General features: G+C 40.5%; 3 protein-coding genes and 1 long non-coding RNA gene across 4 annotated transcripts; 2 read left to right on the forward strand and 2 right to left on the reverse strand.

The window, feature by feature from the left end:
- Nucleotides 1-631: 631 nt before the first annotated feature.
- LOC117269477 (uncharacterized) lies at nt 632-3,111 on the reverse strand. The gene is made up of 6 exons (XM_033646494.2): nt 2,694-3,111; nt 2,469-2,583; nt 2,058-2,170; nt 1,745-1,844; nt 1,495-1,616; nt 632-1,393 (listed from the first exon to the last, which is right to left on the reverse strand). The coding sequence occupies exons 1-6, from the start codon at nt 2,782-2,784 to the stop codon at nt 1,269-1,271; spliced, it is 666 nt and encodes a 221-aa protein (XP_033502385.1). The 5' UTR covers nt 2,785-3,111; the 3' UTR covers nt 632-1,268.
- A 246-nt stretch (nt 3,112-3,357) lies between these two features.
- Nucleotides 3,358-5,890, forward strand: rpl28 (ribosomal protein L28). Its single transcript, XM_033646369.2, has 5 exons — nt 3,358-3,409; nt 3,938-4,025; nt 4,769-4,892; nt 5,497-5,615; nt 5,751-5,890. Exons 2-5 carry the CDS (start codon nt 3,945-3,947, stop codon nt 5,838-5,840), a joined length of 414 nt encoding a protein of 137 aa, XP_033502260.1. The 5' UTR covers nt 3,358-3,409; nt 3,938-3,944; the 3' UTR covers nt 5,841-5,890.
- Nucleotides 5,891-6,957: 1,067 nt separating this feature from the next.
- LOC144458752 (uncharacterized) lies at nt 6,958-10,010 on the forward strand. Its single transcript, XR_013488138.1, has 3 exons — nt 6,958-7,169; nt 7,653-7,721; nt 9,074-10,010. It is a non-coding gene; the product is annotated as an uncharacterized LOC144458752 (long non-coding RNA).
- A 981-nt stretch (nt 10,011-10,991) lies between these two features.
- On the reverse strand, nt 10,992-14,567 carry pdcl (phosducin-like). Its single transcript, XM_078161944.1, has 4 exons — nt 14,429-14,567; nt 13,057-13,254; nt 12,763-12,944; nt 10,992-12,094 (listed from the first exon to the last, which is right to left on the reverse strand). The coding sequence occupies exons 2-4, from the start codon at nt 13,229-13,231 to the stop codon at nt 11,531-11,533; spliced, it is 921 nt and encodes a 306-aa protein (XP_078018070.1). The 5' UTR covers nt 13,232-13,254; nt 14,429-14,567; the 3' UTR covers nt 10,992-11,530.
- Between the last annotated feature and the right edge of the window lie 605 nt (nt 14,568-15,172).

Consider the following 15,172-nt stretch of genomic DNA (forward strand, 5'->3'; position numbering starts at 1 on the left):
TTAAATCTTAAAATAATTCTAATCAAAGGTAAAATGAACACGCTTTTTTTGAAGCAAACCAAATACTTTTATAAGATAATATGTTCATTGTTTTCTTTGTGTTCCACTCAAAAGTATTAATATTTTTTCAGCATTTGAAGTAGATCATCTAACTTTTCAACTAGATCAGAAAAGTAATGTTATTTGTTACAGTAAACATTTGTCCCTGACCCTAAATTAACCTTTAATTGACCCTAAAATGTAAAACTGGTCTTAAATATCACTCCGAGGGTCTTAAATCTAATGTGGCTTAAGCTGTAGGAACCGTTCTGGCAAGCATGTGTACCTAAGGAAAACAAAACCAGTGGAGCTGCCACATTTGCACATAACTCGTAATGCAAATGTGATGAAAATATGATCAATGACAGTGAATGACAAAGACATTATTAGCTGACAGAGATCTAACAAGAAATGAACTGCTAGCAAGGGAACACAGGCTATGCTAAGACATTTTGTTCCACAGCATATTAGAGGTTCGGATATCAGGAGGTAGGTGAAATGTTGTGGAGCATTGGGATGGTGATGAAGGGGATTTACAGTCAGGTTTGCATTTAATTTCTACCTAATATACATGCAAATGCACCAGTGTGACCCTGGTAAGACATTTCAATGAGGACCAAAGTGATGGACTGTCAGATCACAACTGACATCCACAGAGCCATGTCGTGTGCATGGCTAAAAATTTGCAGCATCCTTAGTTTTATACAATCTGCTGTATTTCTGTTAGCAAAGACATTTCACCATCTCACAGTTACATCGTTATGTACAGTACAAAAACAAAATCTAATAAATTGTCATAGCATGACCGTTGGCAACACTTATATCAAATAAGCACATATTTTACAGCCTTACAATTAAATCCTCTCTTTTTACAAACATTTTCATCAAGCGACACTGGCACTTGCACGTGTTCAGTCCACTGATCTGAGAAAGATGATATTGTACTAGCAAATTGAGCACCTCTGCTAAAAAAGGGGCAATATCAGCTTACTTTCAACTAAGAAAAGGCTCATTAGACTGTTTAATTATTTACAGTAAGTCCAGTCAAATGTAGACCTTCCAACAGTCAGTATAAAACAAAGGTAGCTACTTATATAAGTAATTTGTATTACCATGATCTCCTGGAGTAATGTGCCAGCTCTTCCCAACATTATGTTATCTGAACTCATCAAAGTCATTTATTTGTTAATGTCTCATTCTGTGTGCAAATAGTTCCTGTCCTCTTCTCTTCAAGTAGAGAGAGTTTGATTCTGAGTGTCCAGCGCTGCTTGTGCTTTCTGAACAGCAACCTCCAGCATCGAGTGGTCACTGAGCAGCTGTTGGAGAGCAGCTGGGTCCATCTCCAGCAGCATACCTGCACACATAGATGTACAAAACCAAAATATCATTAGTGTTATAAACATTTAGTCTTTATCCATAAAATGATTAACTTCCAAAGATGCACTGTCATGTCACCTGTAATATCATTTGCATGAAGTGGATCCAGCTCCTCGACCAGTGAGAAGATCTTCTCTCCCAGCCTCTCTGTGTCATCAGCATCCGACATGTCACTAATGTCTGTCTCCTCCATGTTCTGTCTGAAGAGAAGCAGCAGGAACATTCATTCAAACAAGTGCTTTAACTGTAATTTCTTAATAAATATTTGTTCTTTTGTAATGTTTTATTTTTTAGATTAAATTACAAGTAACAATAATGAAGCACATACTCCTTGAGAGTCTTCAGGGCGAAGTTCACCTGCTCTTCCAGCAGTTTTGGATCTGAAAGAAGGTTTAACACGACCTCTTTGTGCTGCTCCAGAAGCATTCCTGTTGAAGAACAGCAAATCCTGCTTTGATGCATTACACACTAGTTGCTCGTAATTTTTTTTTTGGTGTATACATGATAGTGAAACTAAGAGTCCAAGCCATGCTAGCAGCTCAAAGGCTTTACTTCGGCACATGCTGATGTTGCTTCATGTCTAGGTGGTATTTTGCTGCATTATATCAAGTGTTTGCTGAGTCACAGGACTGGTTGCTTACCTGTGATTTTCTGCGAGTGGCCTGTGTTGTAAACATCCACCAGGTCAAACAGCTGCTCCCCCAGAGAGTCAGAGGACACAGATGCGTCATCCTCGTCCTTACATGTTACCTTGCTGCAAAGAGGTGCAGTGACATGAGAATGCACAGTCCTTCCCAAAAAAAATACACTGAAATTTGGTTGTAAATAGCTGATGTTGCATTAATAGGCAAAACCACCCCTGTAAAGACATGTCCTCAGACAATTTGATGGTGTAATAGTGTTTGTTACATTAAATATGCCTTTCTGCATCTGAACACTACCTCAGTCCTCTGCTGGGAATGTTTTAGGCTCAGAGGATTTATGAGAACCCACATTTTAAGACCAGCATGTTCATGATGATGGAGAGAAGGAGATCAGGTCTGCTGCTGTACCTGGGATCCTGTGCCAGCTGCAGGGCTCTGAGGGCCTTCTCCACAGCAGCAGTCAGCGTGGCTTCATCCTGCAGCATCTGACTCAGCACAGGACCTGGCAGCTCCAGCAACATACCTGGGACACACACAGGCTTGGAAACTGTGATTTTATGTCAGTTATTATTATGCAAATATGTTTAACAATGTTACAAAACCATCAAAGTGAGTCATAGTAAGTCATCTCACCTGTGAGTTTTCCAGCATTCTCTTTGTGTTTGGGGTAAATCAGAGTGTACAGTTTCTCACCAAGTGTCTCCAGATCTTCTTCTTCGTCCATATTTGACTTTTCACATTAAATCACTGCTTGCAGGTGCCATGTTACACCGCGCTGTAACTTTATAATGTGCCGTTTTACAGAAGATTTTACCTCTGACAACTTTTTAGTCCACAGCTTCTTCCAATCACATCAACATTCAGACATCCACAAAATACTTCATAAAATCTGCGTCATATAATGTTAATTTTTACTAAAAGATTCGTCTTATTTATTCTGTGCTTTCCCCCCCACACGGACTCATATTATAATCCAAACTATAACCCCCGTGCTTAATATTAAAGCAGCTGACATCTGGAAATTGAATTTATGACGGCTGTCTGTAAACACGAGGCGCACATTAATGACGTTGGCTTTTACAGAGTGCGCTGAGGACGTGTCCCTCCGCTGAGCTTGCGGAAAACTAGTTCTCAATAATATGCCGTTCAAAAATATGGCATAGCGTCAAAATACTAACGACACCACAACTTTAACAATAATTGTGATTTTATGTAAATGTTAAACGTTTTAAAGCGTGTGTTTTATGCTAAATATTGTTTGAGAAAGTAGCCGTATGTGCGCAATGATCTGTGACAGAGGTTCCGTAGAGCGGTTTCCGGTCTCTCCGGTCCTCTTCCTCCGCTAAAAGGTAACGTGGTCGCCTCGGCAGCTAAAAGCCGCTAACTAAAGTGTATTTATTGTGTCTCCCCATTAGTATTAAGCGTCAGAAAGTCAGGTATTATTGTTGTGTTTATTGTTAAAGACCCGCTGTGACGGTAAATGTCCAAGTATAGTGTAAAAATGGAAAGATATATTTGTGAGCACGTCGTCCGGGTTAGGCCTCATCGTGCTCCTTCAGTCCATTGAGCTGAGCTATGGAGCTAACTTTAGCAAACTGTGTTTCAGTCTAACAACAGCGCAGTGTTTTCTTGGGATAAGACGTAAAATACATGTTTTTCGTGTTACATTATTTTGACATTGGCCATTAAACCAAATAGATAATCTAAAGTTGTGAAAGCAAGTGGTCACGTTGAGCTAAAGTTAGTTGCTAAGAAAATAGCCGACAGAAATGACGCCTGTCAGTTGTCAGCAGTGTCTGTATGTATTGCCGCTTTTAATGTTGCTTTGACTTGGATTTGTAAATTTATTCAGTAACATTTTGTCTCGTTTTGTCCAGGTACATCATGTCGTCCCATTTGCAGTGGATGGTCATCAGGAACTGCTCCAGCTTCCTCATCAAGAGGAACGGACAGACCTACAGCACTGTGAGTACACTGCCTGCCTCTCTGCTCAGACCACCTGACTGACAGACCTGACTTCACGTTACATGAGTGCTACAAGGGTTTTGAGTGTGTGATGTGATCACAATTAGGTGTTCTCAAAAATCATGTGGCGTAGGAGGTAGAGGAAGTCATCCTTTTGTCACAAAGTTGGCAGTTTGATTCCTGACTCCTGTCCGAATGTTGAAGTATTCTTGAGCAAGATACTGAACCCCATGTTCCTCCTGATGGCGCCTTGCAAAGGAGCTCCACCATCCTTGGTCTATGAATGTGTGTGTGAATGAGTGAGTGAGAGGCAAACTGTAAAGCACTTAATCTGGCAAGGCAGAAAGGTGCCATGTAATTAAAACATTCAGAAAGCAATTTTTGAACTTGCTGTTGGCCAACACTGCCATATACATAGGTAGTTAGTAGCTCAGCCAGAAAACTGTTTGAGGAAGATTTTGAAAATTTCTTTTAAATTTAATTGATGTCCAAAGCACTCACATTGCATTGTCTCCTACATTGCACTTTGTTTTCTTGCACACTTAACAGCAAAGCTAACATATTACTGTAATACTGTCGGTACACTGTAAGTGCACAGGGTGGATTCTGTTGCTGACAGAATATGATGGGACTGGTCTTGGTGGTGAAATAAATATTTAATTTTCAGTTTTTGAATTTACTGTCAACTGTGACAACACATGCTGTCCAGTGGTTTATCTACATTAAATCCATTTATGTGACAGGAGCCCAACAACTTGAAGTCCAGGAACTCTTTCCGCTTCAATGGTTTGGTGCACAAGAAGACTGTAGGTGTGCAGCCAGCTGCCGATGGCAAGGGAGTCGTCGTCGTGCTGAAGAAGCGTGCAGGTAAACATGCGACATGGTTTTCATCTTCGACTACTTCCTGTCTGTAAAACAAGTGATTAACTGCATGGAATATTGGTCTTTTGATAATTAAATGCAAAAAAAGCTGTACATGTACATTGTACAATCTGCCAACTGTTCTTAATGAATGTCAGCAAAACACTTTTTTAACATGAAAAACTGACATATTTGTTGAAAGGATTTTTCATTCATGGGTGGGATTTTAAGGGAAAGCAGCTACTGTTTTTGTGATCTACTGATGCTTCCTTAAATCAAGTGTGCTTACCTCCAGTTAATACAAATTTATTGTAGTATAATTGCTCACGCTGTGACTTGCTGAGATTAAAAATGGCTAATAAGCAGTTTCAGGAGGTTGTAGTTATTTGCATGGATTAAAATAAGTGTCCAATATATCTTTCTCTGTAGTCAGAGTGGATTCCTGGAATAGGCTAACATGCACTGAGCTATCAGTGCAAGAAATATGAGCATTGCACTTTCAGAAAGATGTAGCAAGTTGACATAGCCTCAGACTTTTTGTGGTCGCAGGTTGTGTTTTTGGCTCGTAATTGCTAATGTGGTAATTTTGGAATGTTTCCGTGTTAAACAGGCCAGCACAAACCTGCCAGCTCATACGAGAAGATCACCATCAACAAGAACTCTCGTGCCACCCTCAACAGCCTGAGGCACATCATCAGCAAGAACAAGTACAGGAAGGACCTGCGCATGGTGAGCTTAATCTGTGATTTTAGACAGCTAAATTTTAAATGTTGTTACCATAGTTTTATGTTACGGCCCTTTATATTTGTAGTTTGCATTTCAAAGCTTTCAGGAACATAATGTACGTCTGATTTGTTTTCCCAGGCTGCCCTGCGTCGTGCCAGTGCCATTCTGAAGAGCCAGAAGCCTGTTGTGGTCAAGAAGAAGCGCACCAGGGCTGCCAAGACAGCATAAACTGATACACATGATAAATAAATAAAAGCTTCTTGTTTGGGAAAAAAACACCACATTGTCCTGAGTCTTGACTTGCACCTGGAGCCTGATTATATCTGTAGTTTCTAATATGCAGGATATTGTGAATATAAATGAATCCCAACTTAAACGTCACTGTCATACCATCATTTCTGTTGGTAGACTGTAAATGAGCAAAACCTCCTGGAAAGATGAGCCACAATCTGATCAATGAAGGGTTAAGTCAGGGTTTAGAAGCATTGGTAAGTCCGTCCAGCTTGATCGTTTTCTCACCCATGGCAATGTGGATATATTGTACAAAAGACAGCATTTGAACGTGCAGGAAATGTCTTGTAAGCTGAGCAACCTGATGTTTCTGTAGGTTGCTAAATGTTAGTAATAACTTTGTTGACTTGTTCTTGAGTCATGGTATTTCCTGTGCACTAAACATCCTAAAACCTGACGTAGGTAGTTTAGCTGTCGTGGCTAGAAATAGGTCAGTAAGTGGGCACTTAGCTTGTTGCACCCTCTGCCAAAATATCTGTTTACCAGACCAACCTCTGGAGGCTGGTAAAGTTTAGTTGACATCCACATAACTAGGTAATGAAGCTACAGCAAAGAAATTGTACCATCCCCTTGACCTCACTGCTCTGTTGCTCAGTGATGATGTGCATGCTGTACATGTGGCATAAATGAGCTGCAGCTAATCAAACACCAGGAGGCTGTCTGCATTGATTATTAATGCACCCAACTGGCATGTTGCTTCCCTTTCCACCCAAATTTTTGGACTCTATTTTATATGAATTCCTGAAGATCTGAGCGCATATTTATTTTTAACACTGCACAAGTTAAACATAATTTTCATTTGTAGATTATACTGGAGCAAATAGGGACTCTTCTGCTGCTTTAGTCATAGTGATCACTGATGTGGAAACATTGGATAGATTTTGAAGCAGCCCCACTGGCAGCTTTCCACTCATGGCTTTTGAAAGACAGAACAAACTGCTGTCGCCTCCCCGTGAGTTTAAGCTTGTAAAGTATACTGCACCAATCATCTCTGATTGAAGTGACACGGGATTGGGACGTGCCTACGGGAGGGATGGCTCTGTGAAGATGTGGTAGAGAGGCTGCGAGCTGTGGTTGCCATGAGGGGACTAAGGCCAGTGCTTCTGTGCATGCCCTTGGCTCTGCTGGTCCTGCAAGGTCGGAGCTTTGAGCTGCAGGATACCATTCATGCACTGATAGAGGAGAATATTCACCTTCATGACCAGCTGGAGAACCTCACCCAAGCCCTCAGGGAACTCAAACGGATGCTGTGGCATCACTCGAATGGTACTGAGTTTTCTTTACATGTTTTTTCTTTCAATGTTTGTCCTTCATATTTTTGTCTCTTATTCTGATTATTGCATTGTCATTGCACACTAGTACACACATGGCATGAGAATGTGCAAAAAAAAACCTTTAAATTAAACTGAAAAACAGCAGTTTATTTTCTGGTTCTGCAGAATTTATTCTGAAGACACAGGGTCTGTAATATATGCTCTCTGGCGCATTGTGGGATCACTATTGGAATGCATATTAGTTTTATGAAATGTTATGTTTTTTCAGTCCCCAAGGTCAAAACAGCCGCCTGCTTTCCTTTCATTTCCCTTACTCTCATTTCCTGTTTGTGTCCTGTCTGTTTCTCTTAATCCTCTCCATGCTGTCTTTATTCATTTATGTTCTCATGTAGCTTTCTCATTCTAGTTATTTGACCTCACCCGGAGGACTAATAATTTGTTCATGATATTTGTGTTATGATTAATCCATACCCAGATCACCATGAACACCACGGACATCACAATGAGGATATCCAGCATCTGTGGGATGAATGGTCACAACATGGTGTGTATCATGTCACGCTTGTCTCTTCAGCTGACCAAAACATTTCAAAGCTCCAAACAGATTTACTGTATCGAGCGTGCAAGTTGTGTCAGAGCCCATACCATTAGTTGGTATCGATTTCAGGGCTCATGCAGGCTGCAGATAGGCTCACAGGTCACGTAGCACCAGAGGGATAATGAAATGTTAATCAACTCTGCCACAAATGAGCCTGCTAGCAGCACACAAATGATAGATTAAAGGGACAGTTCATCTCAATATGAAAAATACATATTTTTTCTCTTACCTGTAGTGCTGTTTATCAAGCCTGTCAGGCCATATCGTGCATTTAGCTCCTTTAAAGGGACAGTTCACCCCAAAATAAAAAATACACATTTTTTCCTCTTACCTGTGGTGCTACTTATGAATCTAAATTGTTCTTGTGTGAGTTGCAGAGTGTTGGAGATATCGGCTGTAGAGATGTCTGCCTTCTATCCAATATAATGGAACTAGATGGCACTCAGCTTGTGGCGCTCAAAGCACCAAAAGATACATTTGAAAAAAGCAAACAGGAATGTCTCTTTCCAGAAATCATGACCCGGTTACTCAAGATAATCCACAGACTTTGCTGTGAGCAGTTTCATGTAGGAACTATTTTATTCTACCAAACTACACCCACCAATCGTATTTCCAAGCTGAAGGAAGTGTGCATCTACTCATGGAGGAGAAGCTCAGGCTCTTGACAGGGTGAGATGTAAACAGTGGTGTCCTGAGCTGTGACGTTAGCTAGCACAGTGATGCTAGGTGAGCTAGTGGTTGATGCATACTTCTTTCGACACGGTGACTGGCCTTTTTCACAGCAGAAAAGCACAGGTGTATTCCATTTAGGGGAGGACCTGGTATCGTGCATGTAGGCTCACTGAAATAGCTTACTGGCACACTTAATGGAATTGAGCCATTGCTAATGTTATCAGTTTCACCTGTGATTTTCCTGCTGTGACAAGACAAAATGTCTGCTGTGAAAAAGGTCGGCAGAAAAAAATAGTTCCTACATGAAACTGCTCACAACAAGGTCTGTGGGTTATCTTGAGTAACCAGGTCATGATTTGTGGAAAGACTTGAGTTTTTCAAATGTATTTTTTGGCGCTTTGAGCACCACAAGCCGAGTGCCATCTAGTTCCATTATATTAGATAGAAGGTAGACATCTCTTCAGCCGATATCTCCAACACTCAGCAACTCACACAAGAACAATTTAGATTCATAAGTAGCACCACAGGTAAAAGAAAAAAATGTGTATTTTTTATTTTGGGTTGAACTGTCCCTTTAAAGGAGCTAAATGCACGATATGGCCTGATTATATTTCTCCTCCTGGCAGGCATCAGTGCAGAAACCCACCTTCTGTTGGAGCATGCTTTTTGTGGACATGACCTACATGACTCAGCTGTTCCCCTCCATGAAGAAACAACCCTCCTGCTGCTGACGTTATCCTGCCTCACTCTGCTGCTGATGAGATATTTCTAGGCTACATTAGCCTGGTGTCCACTGAACAGCTACACAGAACTTTATCTGCTGTGGTGTCGCCCAGTTTTTCATACAAAGTTATTATCTTGTGGTCAATGGCGATGAGTGCGCACTATGCTGTGTAATTTGCAGTAGTGGCATTTGATATGATTCCAGCGATTAGCTCTAGCCCCGAGAGTGATCATTAAGTGGAAAGGACTGGATGAGTCAACCTATCCACAATCTGTGTTAGATGAATAACATCTGCAGGATTTATTTAACTGGAAAGGAGCCTGTCGATGCTGGTGTTTCATCAGAGGAAGCTGAATTACAGCAGGTTAAAACTGGTGACTCCTCTTATTACTTCCACTGTGGTTATGTGGGTAACTTGATCACCTTTTTGTTGATATAATAGTAATTAGAATAGATTAATTACATAATCTACTCAAATTTTGGCTCCTCAGTGGACTAAAAAATGTAATTTTGTCCAAATTTTTAGATATAAACAAATAAAACTGTTATTTTTACTATTATTTTTTACATAATTATGACTTCTTATTTTAACTGTTCAGCTATAAACACTGAGAAACATACAATAGTTTGGATTCCTTGAAAATAATCATGGGTATAGACCTTTTTTCACAGCAGACATTTTTACTTGTAAAAAGCACAGGTTTAGCCAATAACCTTAAGGAGGGCTCTGTCTCAGCAGTTAACATTAATTACACCAGTATTAAATATGTAAATATTTGTATTAATCTGTGCTGATCTGTGAATACAATAAATGGCTACTAATATAATGCAGCCCAAATGTGTTTAAACTTTGATCACACACATCACATGAAAAATGAACATTTAAGCTTAATTCATTTACTGTCTTTGGCTGATGGGGGACAGCAGAAGGAGCTGTAAACAAAGCACTGACAGTTATAACCTTATAAAGTTTTTATGGTGAATGTGTCAGCAAGAAGTTGCGTGTAAACATCTAGCACAGACGCAGCAACATGGGCACTCATTTAGAGTTGTGTTTCCAGCCACCCAACAAAAAAATATTCTTAGCTTTGCTCCTGAGGCAAATATCTGGCTCTGTAGCTGGTAAATGTTCCACTATGTTCACCAGCTAGTTTCTAACTTTGCCTGTCTGCTGTTCGGTGCTGTGCAGGTAGTGTTTGTTTGCTTTTTTGGCTGAAAACTCGGCTGGAAATGAGATGAGAGCAGAAAACCAAAACAATGAGCTTTAAGAAGCTAAAATGCTCAGTGGAGGTGATGGTAAATGCAGAGCTGGGGACTGTGGGTTCATGAACATGAGCGACTCCTTTCACATTAGTCTAAAGGCCTTCACATACTCCACAAGGACAAAGAAATTTGTTCTCTCACAGGGCTGCAAGAAAAGAACGTTGTCATTTTTTTTTCTTGCAGCCCTGGTTTGGAAGTTCTTGCAGCTTGTTCTTGACACATCATCTGGGCAGAACTTTTTTCTTGCGTGGTGTCCGGGAACTATTGTGTGATTGGTCAGAAATTTGAAGTGGCCGTTGTTAATGCAGAAAAGCGTGTGTGACGTATGCGGCAGTGGGAGGGGCCTATGAGGACTTCCCAGGAGTTCTGCACTTGAGTTTCTCTTGAAGTATGAAAAAAGAACAAATTTCTCTGTTCTTGCGGAGTATGTAGAGGGCTTTAATCAATCAATCCACTGTTACCATTAAAGTATTGAGTAGTGCTTTAATATTTCTGAGATCCTCCTTCTTACTTCATCATCTATCATCCCTACCTTGGAAGAGAAAATACAACAGGCAGTGAGTCCAAACATTTCTTTATTTTCCCACTATCTGAAATGGTACAGGACATATAAAAGTTATAAAATTAACTAAAAGTCAGTTTGGGCTGCAGGATTTGTACTCTACAGAGTGAAACACATTTAAGACACATTTAATGCACGTGAAACAAAACAAGGAATGTGTTTAAACACAACGAATAAATAGTCAACAGTCACAGCTCAAACAAAACACTTAGAACCTAACATCTAAATCATTCTCACTGAGTATAACAGGTCCTTGATATTAATAATGGCTAGAATTTACTTTAATCATTACAACTTATGTTTACCTTGGATCGATGTCATTATGAAACTCACTGAGCTGTGATGTTTTGTGTGCATTTACTTTTGGTTATGCATCACTGCTGGTTGTATGTTGCTGTGTGAGTAGTTAACATGGCAATCCTGGCTCAGTCCGTCATCACTTCGGGGGTCCACATACATAAAAATCGTCTATAGTCCATGCAGACTGTGTTTGCGTGTTTCCAAAGCATATGGTGCATGTTAGATATTATGGCTCTAGTCTATATCAAGGTCGGAGTCCTCATCACTCACAGTGTTCTGAATGATGGCTCCATTGCGAACCGTCTTCGGGACGATGGGGGCCTTGTCAGGCAGCATGCCGTACTCCTGCAGCAGGGCCTCCACATCTACAGCAAAGAAGTCTTCCCCGAGCTGGTCTGTGACTCTCACAAAGTTGCCGATCAGGTCTCCTCCTTTGTAAACAAGCAGAGCGGGCAGAGCGCTGTCTCTGAACAGTGCACTGGTGCTGATGGCCGAGCTGCGTACGCTGCAGAACTTGACAAGCGGGTATTCCTGAGCCAGACACATGAGGCTGCCGCTCATGGCCTCACAGCCAGGGATGTCCGGCTCGTAGATGTGGATCATGACCAGTGTGCTTTTGTCCTCCTTGTCCAAAGCCTCAAGGAAGTCCTCTCCGCTATTGAGCTCATAGACCTGTGCAAAGCGTTTGCCGCGGCAGAGCTGGCGCCGCATCTCTTCAATGCGCTGCATGCGGTAATGCTGGAGGAAGTCTTCGTCATCCTCTTCTTCCTGGAGCATGTTGTATTCTTGCATGGTCATCTTTAGAGTAGACAAAGACAAAAAATGCATAAAGTTAGTAAAAGGAACTATGTAATGTTTTAAGAAATGTGCTTTCTTGCCAAGAATTAGGTTTGCAGAATGATTCTGTTCTAAAAAGTGTGCCGTAAATTTGACTCTACACCCAGATGATGATTAGCTTTGCTTAGCACAAAGACTGGAAATGGGGGAAAACAGCGTGCCTACGGTAGCTCCATCCAAAGGTAACAAAATCCACCTATAAAGACATCCAAAGCTCACTACATAACATATTATATCTTGTTTGTTTTATCAGAACAAAAGCATAAAAAAGCCAATTCACCATTTTACATGGGTTATGTGTTGAACTATTTCCCGGCCAGGACCGACTGTCACGCAACCAGCAGAGACTCAAGGAAGTCACCGGTCCCAGCCAAGAAATAACCCAAAACAAAACCCATAAGAAAGTGAATTGCCATTTAACAAATAAAACTCTCTCTCACAGTCTCCACTTCTTTAACAGATACTTTGATGAATCCAATCTTTATCCTGGACTGTTTAACTGTTCTAAATTGGCAAATTATAACTCTATGAATTGGATAAACTTGTTTTTAGGACACAAGATAGTATGTCTATGTGTCAGATATTTGACGGGTGCATAAGTGCAAGTTGAAAAAGTGTGTCAAACTTACTTTGCCTTTGATTTTTTCCTGCAGCTCTTTCTGTTTCTCTTTGTCTTTTTCCGTGTCGAGGTCAGAGCGGCAGGTCATCGACAGCTTCTTGATCAGTCTTTCCATCTCTTTCTTCTGCTCTTGTTTCTGCTCCACCTCCAGCTGCTTGTACTTCCTCCAGTCATTGATGACACCCTTTGGTCCTAAAAGAGAGAATAGCCAGTGTCACTGTCATTGTGATTCCTAAACAAATGTACTCACAGTCTTCTTATTAGGACAGTATTTTACTTAATGTGTGTTTGCTTGTATTGGTACCTGTGTTGACAGCACTTCCATCGGCACTGTAGTCTATCTCAGGCTCATTGACGTCAGCATTCCGGATGGTTTTGTTCTCCCCTTCCTCATCCTCGTTGTCACTACCTTCGTCCTCACTGCTGCTGTAGTAGTACTGCAGCTTCTCTCCCAGAATCTTGTCATCCAGAGTCGTCATGACAACGGCTGACAATGGCTCACCTGAGGCCAACAGTTAGATAAGGCATCGGTGCAACTCACTGATACAACTTTGTACAAAACGCAATGCCCTGATGAATGCTTTCATATGAAATGGGATCATTATTAAGATGACAGCGCTCATCCTTGATCTTTGAGCTGTATGCAGAGGGTAAGTCTATATGACCCAGTCTTAAATTCACAGACTGTATTTGAATAAGCACGCTAACCTCCATTTTGTTGGGTCATTTGACTGATAATTTGTATAAGCATTGCAGTTGGCAGTAACACAACACTGCCATCATTTGCTTTATATTCAAAGCCTCATTGACAAAAACCTCTCCAGATTAATAACAGTATTATCACACAACACTACGGCAGATCACATTAAATCAGTGGAGCAGAATAATCCAGACTGACGGCCATCCAAGCTGTCACAGGTCGGACTGAAAGGGCTCATTTCAAAAATAGGACATCTACACTATACATAGCTTATATTAAGTGTGTCAACAACACTTGGGCTGCCTGGGAGGCTTTTAATGATGCACTGAGCCGTACGTAAGCCAGCTCGTGTACGCAGATGGAGAGACAAGGAGGCAGACACCACGGATAAATCCCTCTCAGTCACTTTTGACAGTGGTCAGGCACCAACATGGACAACAATATAATGCCAGACTACAGCTCCTTTGTCTAATACTGTGGCCATTATGTGACGATACATGACAATATCTTTCCACCGCCTATGAATAACATGTCTTCAATATATGTTAACAGTAGGAGCGAAGGCCTACAGCCAACACCTTGCTAACCAAACTGTCTGTGAATCCCTGGAGAAGTGACAGCTAACGTTACCATAGCTAACTCAGCTAGCCATCGTTAGCAAGCTCTGAACTGTTATTGTTATTTCATTAACTATCTAAGCGCTTGTGGAAAGAGGATAGCGACAATCCAATTAGCTTCATTATTAAGTAGGACACGGGCTAAACCGGTATGTGCAGCTAGTGTCTGTGAAAGTGAGCTAGGTGAGCGTTAGCCAGCGGAGCTAGCCTCTCTTCCACGGACTTCCTGTGTCCACCAGTAAACATTAAGTTAGCTAAACATAAACCGAGTGTAGACTGACTATACTTCCTATTCGGTATATACCGCTACAAGAGGATAAAAATATCAATCATCTATGAATAGCTAATTTCGATCTTACCTCGAGTGTATGACCAGGTCACGTTAGTAAGATACCACCAGCTCCCACCACTCACTCCAGCTAATCTGCTAACGTTAGCTCAGCTGTCGCAAACCACTCTCCCGGAATATGATGCCTTCAAAGTTCCCGAAAATGTCGTAATTATGAAGTGCAAGCGCAAAGCGTCAATAATCAGTGGCTAACATTTGCACTCAATTTTTTTAGTTAGTATCATAACAACTAAACCACATCTAGAATCTTAAGTTTTCAGATATTGCAACCAAATTAATTGTTGAGGTGGAGGGTGTGGCCATGCGAGTTTTTTTTTTTTTTTGCTTTGTTTATTTGTCTTTTTGTCGTTCTTTTTTGTTTGTTTTCTGCTGATTCTTATTTTGTCTCCTTTTGTTGTGGTGAGTAGAAGTACAAGCTCAATGTACTGTTAATTGATTCTTAATGAACATCCTCATTATGTACGTGTGGTACTGGTCTGTATGTCTTTTTTCCTCATGGTACACTTTAAAAGGTGATAAACAAACACATAAAACGTGTTTATAGGCAAACATATATGAGACATGTGACATATGAATGTGTATATGTCTATATACACATATACACATACATACACATATATATATATATATATATATATATATATATATATATATATATACACACATATATATATATATACATATATATATATATATATATATATACACATATATATATATATATATATATACACATATATATATATATATATAT

This window comes from Epinephelus lanceolatus, chromosome 19, assembly GCF_041903045.1.
Source record: "Epinephelus lanceolatus isolate andai-2023 chromosome 19, ASM4190304v1, whole genome shotgun sequence".
NCBI lineage: Eukaryota > Metazoa > Chordata > Actinopteri > Perciformes > Serranidae > Epinephelus > Epinephelus lanceolatus.

What these genes read in the sequence shown, in the direction of transcription:
- LOC117269477 (XM_033646494.2), bottom strand. Translation starts at nt 2,784, where the DNA reads ATGGACGAAGAAGAAGATCTGGAGACACTTGGTGAGAAACTGTACACT. An exon ending in CCACTCGCAGAAAATCACAG is followed by an intron (nt 1,845 to 2,057) that starts GTAAGCAACCAG and finishes GTTCTTCAACAG; the next exon opens with GAATGCTTCTGGAGCAGCAC. An exon ending in TCATGCAAATGATATTACAG is followed by an intron (nt 1,394 to 1,494) that starts GTGACATGACAG and finishes CTATGTGTGCAG; the next exon opens with GTATGCTGCTGGAGATGGAC.
- rpl28 (XM_033646369.2), top strand. Translation starts at nt 3,945, where the DNA reads ATGTCGTCCCATTTGCAGTGGATGGTCATCAGGAACTGCTCCAGCTTC. An exon ending in ACGGACAGACCTACAGCACT is followed by an intron (nt 4,026 to 4,768) that starts GTGAGTACACTG and finishes TTTATGTGACAG; the next exon opens with GAGCCCAACAACTTGAAGTC. An exon ending in ACAGGAAGGACCTGCGCATG is followed by an intron (nt 5,616 to 5,750) that starts GTGAGCTTAATC and finishes TTGTTTTCCCAG; the next exon opens with GCTGCCCTGCGTCGTGCCAG.
- pdcl (XM_078161944.1), bottom strand. Translation starts at nt 13,231, where the DNA reads ATGACGACTCTGGATGACAAGATTCTGGGAGAGAAGCTGCAGTACTAC. An exon ending in TGGAAGTGCTGTCAACACAG is followed by an intron (nt 12,945 to 13,056) that starts GTACCAATACAA and finishes TCTCTCTTTTAG; the next exon opens with GACCAAAGGGTGTCATCAAT. An exon ending in AGGAAAAAATCAAAGGCAAA is followed by an intron (nt 12,095 to 12,762) that starts GTAAGTTTGACA and finishes TCTACTCTAAAG; the next exon opens with ATGACCATGCAAGAATACAA.